The sequence below is a fragment of the Lacerta agilis genome, chromosome 5 (assembly GCF_009819535.1).
Source record: "Lacerta agilis isolate rLacAgi1 chromosome 5, rLacAgi1.pri, whole genome shotgun sequence".
NCBI classification, from domain to species: Eukaryota; Metazoa; Chordata; class Lepidosauria; order Squamata; family Lacertidae; genus Lacerta; species Lacerta agilis.
In genome coordinates this window covers 10,774,158-10,780,157 of record NC_046316.1, presented here as the reverse complement: position 1 = coordinate 10,780,157, position 6,000 = coordinate 10,774,158, and the positions used below count along the sequence as shown (strand labels likewise).

Here is a 6,000-nt window from a genome sequence, read left to right as displayed (position 1 = left end):
GGCTGTGTCCAGCTTACCTCCTTACTGAAATGTGAAATGCTCAACTGACAATGTTATTGCCAGACTTGGAAACAACAGAATGACTTTGTTCAAGCCTTTTGTTTCACCGAATAATGCTATTGATTTATGATCACTTTGCTCTCCTCTATAAACCTCTCCTGTTTTGACTCTGCCACAACCTAGCCTTGCCTTCTTTCCCTTTGTATATTTAATTCTTCTGTTGCAGTTGTGGCCCCTTTCCCCAGTGTCCTCACCTGTCCATGCATCAATCAAAAACATGTATGCCAAACGTCTGGCGTGCCTTTAATCTCGACTTCATTTCTAACATCAAAGAAATACTTAACTATTTTCATTTCACTACCCAGACACCTCTTCTAACACAGACTCAGAGTTCAGGTATTTCTGAAGTTTGCCTCCTTTTGTCTCTCTGACTTTCCGCTTCGTCTTGAACCACAGCACAGGGCACCCTTCAGCTAAAGTTTCAAGGCATCACCTCTTGACCTTCCCCGTTCGCTGGTTAACCGGATGTCAAGATCTCGGAGCTGGCTGAGGAAACCAGAGTTTGGGCAGACTCCTCTGTGTTCTCGCACAGACTTTAGGGCATCCACGAGGGTCTTGTTTTCGCAGATCATCAGAAAGGCAAGCACAAGGGTGGCAGAGCGGCTTATGCCCATGGCACAGTGAACTAATACTTTGCCTGCAAGGGGAGAGAAGACAAGAGCATTGCATATATGTCAGGGTACAAAAAAACCCAGGTTTCTTGGTATGGTATATGTTGAGACTTGCCAGTAGGTCAAGACTGCAAAACCCAGTGGAGAATGTCAGAAATCTTCATGTCATAATCCTGGTGTGCCCTCTTCACCAGCAAATTATGATATATGGATGTTGATTGAATCCCTTTTCTGACTCTTACCAGTAAATATCAGAACTTTCTGTCATTTTCCCTTGGCTTCTTAAAATCTTAAGACCTACCAGTTCATCCAGCTGCCTCACGAAAAGTTGGTCTTATTGTGCAGATGGTAAAATGCAGAGGAGCTCAGCCCCAATTCTGTCCTGTCTCTTTTGCAATGCAGCTACTATTTCCTGCCACCCCAATGAAAGGGAGAGTTCCTAGTTAGCCATGTCAAAGAAGGATTAATTCTCCTGGGGTCATTTCCCTTCAGTGACATGAGAAGAAACCAGAGTCCCATCCCTAATATAGCTGTATAAGAAGGGACAAACAGAGACATCTAGCTGGGTATTCCTTCTGAGGGTTCAATTATCTGAATTTGGTGTTTTAGATTTCAAAATGATTCGGTGTATCTCTGATTTTGAAATGTCAAACGTTGACTTGGCATGTTGAAGAATCTAAGTTTGTGTGCTTCTCTGTTGCAATGTGAGCTTCAAACAAGGAAAGCACAAAAAGTATAGATTGGAAACCTTCGGTTTTCATTTGAATGCCACTATACGGCATAGAGCATAGTAAAGATAGTGTCCGCACAATATTGTCCTCATCAAAATTCTGTCGCAAATTCCTCACCCAAATTCATCCAGATTTGCCATTTCCACAGGGGGGTGGTTGTTGTTTTGAATAGATTTTCCATTGAAAGAGGTAAATCAGGATTAAATGGGGAAATGATAGTTGCATCTCTCATGGACACTTGGACCATTTGAGTATAGAATTGTAGAGCTGGAAAGAACCCTGCGGATCAACAACTCCAATCCCCAGTGATGCAGGAATCTCCACCAGATCATACATGGCAGGTGGCCATCGAACCTCTGCTTAAAACCCTCCAAGGAAGGAGAGTGCCTCACCTCTTGTGGGAGGCTCTTGCTGTCAGAACGTTCTTCCTGCAGTTTCCAAGTAATCTCCTTCCTTGTTTCAGTCCTAGGCTCATTGTTTCAGTCCTAGGCTCCGGAGCAGGAGAAAACAAATTTGTTCCGCCCTCCATGGGACAGCCCTTTAGCTATTTGAAGATGGCTATCATATCTCCTCTTTACCAGGCTAAAACATACCCAGTTCCCTCAGCTATTCCTCACAAGGCTTGGCTTCCAGACCCTTTATCACCTCACCTCACTAGGGATGCTGTGGGATAAGGATTTGCCAAGGCATCCCAGCGAACTCCATGGCTAAGCAGTGATTTGAACCTATGTCTTCCTGGACTGGGGCCAGTCCTTTAGCCACTTGCATCACATACCTGTGCTTTGAACGCAGTAAGGCTGCCAGGACCCCAGAGATGACATAGATTGCCCTGCCTGTTATATTTACCTCTGGGAGAATTCAGCGCTGCTCTTATATACTTAGCAGCCGGGTGGAAGTAAATGCTGAGATCAAACTTTGGATCATCGTCTGCTTCAACTCCATAGTAATCCACGGACAGGTCTTTGTAGAATTTGGCCCCCGTGTCAATATGGAACCTTCCAGCAGCGGCATTTACTATGTGGGTGATACCCATTCGGCGAAGCTGTTCTATGTCACGGGCTATATATCTGCGGGGGAAAGTATTTGGCTTAGATTTGTGATAGTCGCATCCACCCTTCCTCACCCTTAAAGAACACACAACGAATCTCTAGCCAGCCAAGTTCCCCACATCCAGCGCTAATATGCTGTCTACTAACTAGCGTATTAACTGCTAACTTTCTAGACCATGCTAGATTTATATCCTTGTTGGTTTGGGGACCCATTGCTCCCAAACTTGGGTCTCCAGCTGCTTGTGGACTACAACTCCCATCATCCCTAGCTGGCAAGACCAGCGGTCAAGGATGATGGGAATTGTAGTCCACAAGCAGCTGGAGACCCAAGTTTGGGAAACACTGCTGTAGAAAAGCAGGCAGGCTGTATCCACATGGTGCTTTATTCCGTTTTCATGACTTTTCCCTAACTTCCACATTATATCGAGCTTTCGCACCATGCAGAAACCTCTTCTGCAAGTATAGCAGAGCACGGTAAAGGTTTAGTGCTAATTTCCATGTTTCTTGCTTCCAGAGGGGGGGAAAAATCCCTTTGCAAATAATACGGGGAGGAGTGCTAAATTTGCACTGTAGTTGCACGATATTCAGAATAGTTCTGGAAGTGGCTTTTACATGGTGTGAAAGCTTGAACAAAATATGGGAAGCATGACATGCCAAGTCAATGCAGCCCTGGTGTGTATTTGTTTTTTGGAAGATTATGGAAGGGGACACATCAGCTGCCTTGTTTCCTGTGCTGACAATGTGCAACAACCCGCCATCCATATGTTTGGCAGGTTTCTGAGTTGTGCTTTTAGATTTGGAATCTACTAAACCTGTTTGACCAGAAGGCAATGATGCCTTTTGTCGGACTAAACCACAGGTCTTGTGCAAGGTCAAGCCAGGTTCAAGTTCCTAGCATTAATTTCCGAAGCCCTGAACAACTTAGGTCCAGGGGATCTCCTGAACCCTTATATCCCACCTTAACCGTTGACGGGAGCATTGTTGGTCTTCCCCAAGCTGGTGAGGCTCACTTCATAACAAGTTATCGTGTCATCGGCTCATATGCTGCCAACATTCAGCAAGCACCTTCTGTTTCAGCTTTTAAATGCCTCCTGAAAACTTTTTTGTTCCTCCGGGCCTATGCAGGCAATTAAGAATACATCTTCCCATAACGGTTAATTGATGCCTGTTTTTAACTTATTCATATGGTTTTATGTATTGGAATGGAAAAGCAGAGCTGGGAAGAGAGATGTTACTCTTCAGTGTTGGGAAATGCTTTCAAATAGCTTAGATGCCACTGTCCCATTTTTTAATTGCAAAAAAACAAAACAAAACCCCATCCTAGTAGCAGGAACCAAGCTTTTAAGCAACCACTCAGCATGGTGCCTGGATGTCTGGGATTTTCCCAACGCTGATGCTGGCATTTAATTTATTTATTGGAAGGCTCCAATTTGCTTCTCAACCAAATGTTCTCGCATTGGAACACAATGAAGTCGTGAAAACACCAGAAGCACAAAGGCATTAAAAAAAATATTGGGTGATAGCCAGCGAAGCCATCTTTGGAGCAGACCAATTGAAATGGATGGATTTGGTTACTTAAGTCCATTGGTTTAAATGGGTCTGCTCCAAATACAGCTAAAACTGGATATCACCCATTCAATTCATCAATTCATCAAATCATCCTATAAATGCAGCTATGGCAACAACTCCCTCTAAAATTAATGAGCGCTGAGTGCCAAGAGGACTGGAGTAAAAATGGGGGCACCAGCATATTCAGAGGAACACTGAGATGTGTAGATGTGTGTGTGTGTGTGTGTGTGTGGAGGTCTGAACGTGCTCAGTAGCCATGGAATGTATTTGTATATTACCAAAGCATAGTAACATTTGGGGGAGGTTGAAGGAAATATAAGATGACTTATGACTTAATAAACAAAAGCTGCCGTTCATTGTTAGAAAGGCAGCCATCTTTGATATTTTCTTCTTTTTGTATATAATTTTGTATTGAATTTTCTGTTTTACATTTTAAAGTACTCATTTTTACATCCTTAAGATATCAATGACTTCCCTTTTTCTATTTCCATGGCTCATGTGACATATCATAAATCCCTGCATATTTTACAAAAACTATACCATCCATCAAAACTTATTTACACTGTTGAATTTATCTGAATGCTGCCAGCCTTTTCAGATATTTTCTTTTTAATGCTGTCTTACAATAACTCAACAGAAATAAAGCAAAAATCCCTAAAACAAACAAACAAACAGACAGACAGACAATGTCTTTTGTCATTAAAATTTGTTCCAACTGAAGAATCAACCCAAAAAGTCTGGGGTTTTTTAAAACCTAAAATAAGTTAATAAATCCCAGCCGTAGTCTGCCATACAACCCCAGCTTCTAGGCGAAGGCCTGTGGTACCATGCGGAAACAAGGACAAGATGGCACAATAAGCCTTTTGCCTGTCTTTTCCTTCTCTCCGCCTTTGGAAGTTGTTATAACATGGGCAGAATGTTCGCTGTCATACGCTTAAGCCCGTTTACTTACAAATCTCCAATGTAGAGGTTAGGCCAGACTTCATTGACGTTGCCGCGGCAGGGAATGGGCGACCACAACATGCGTTGGAGTTCCCCCATTTCTGGTGTTTCATAGCTCCCCTGGCTACTGGGATTGAGGCTTGAAGCTCTTCGTATATTGGGGCGCCGCAAGTCATCCCCGTTTAGTGAATTCCAAGACATTCTGAAAGACAATGGAGAGAGACTTTCCTCATTGGGCATCATGGTGGCCAGTGGCCTGAGAGTTAGACTGGGCAGAACTTGGATCAAATCCTTACTTAGCTGTAAATCCCATGGAATAACCATGGACCAGTCTTTCCCTGTCAGCCCAATCATGTCCACCACCCTGAACTTCCTAGAGTCAAAGAAATCATGGTACGTTGGGTATCTTCTATGTCTTACTGTTCTTATTGTTCCCACTTTTAACCAGTGCTTCAAAGCAGTTACATATAAATTAAAGATTGCACTGTAAGAGTAGGAGTTGCTACAGATATCTCCTTCCTTGGAGGTTTTTAAGCAGAAGCTGGGTGGCCATCTGTCATGGATGCTTTAGCTGAGATTCCTGCATTGCAGGGGATTGGACTAGATGACCCTTGGTGTACCTTCCAATTCTATGAATTGGGGGTGGGGGGGAGCATTCGAATCCAGGCCATTTTTGGGGATTCTGATTAGGCAGAATCTCATTTCTACCATCAGCAGCAGTTTTGACCCCACTGTTTGAAGGTCTTTCCAGTAAATTTTTATATTTCCCCCCATACCTTGTACACCAATTTTCTTATGACATGATTTAAGAAAGCTCTATGTACTTTAACCTTCTCATACCACAAATATGCATGCCAACCATACCTGTTATCATGACCTTCAAAGGTCTAAAACATCAGTGTTTTTTTTAAATAATATCCATTCCCTTGGCCAGCATAGACAGGATGCCTCATAATATAATCTTAAATCTGGTAGAGAGAATCCTCCTCTGTCTTTAGAATCTATCAACAACTTATATTTTATTCTTGGCTTCTTCCC

The 6,000-nt window shown here is 43.0% G+C and overlaps 1 protein-coding gene across 4 annotated transcripts in view; it reads right to left on the bottom strand.

Annotated features, from left to right (window-relative positions):
• Positions 1–284: 284 nt before the first annotated feature.
• The window catches only part of LOC117046542 (dual specificity protein phosphatase 13-like), a 41,084-nt gene continuing 35,368 nt past the window's right edge, over positions 285–6,000 (bottom strand). For all 4 annotated transcript variants that reach the window (XM_033148521.1, XM_033148518.1, XM_033148519.1 and 1 more), the window contains exons 2-4: positions 4,973–5,164; positions 2,249–2,469; positions 285–697 (exon numbers count right to left, since the gene is read on the bottom strand). In XM_033148521.1, coding sequence (XP_033004412.1) covers positions 474–697; positions 2,249–2,469; positions 4,973–5,163 — 636 coding nt within the window. In that variant the 5' untranslated portion in view covers position 5,164 and the 3' untranslated portion in view covers positions 285–473. The remainder of the gene's footprint in view (positions 698–2,248; positions 2,470–4,972; positions 5,165–6,000) is intronic.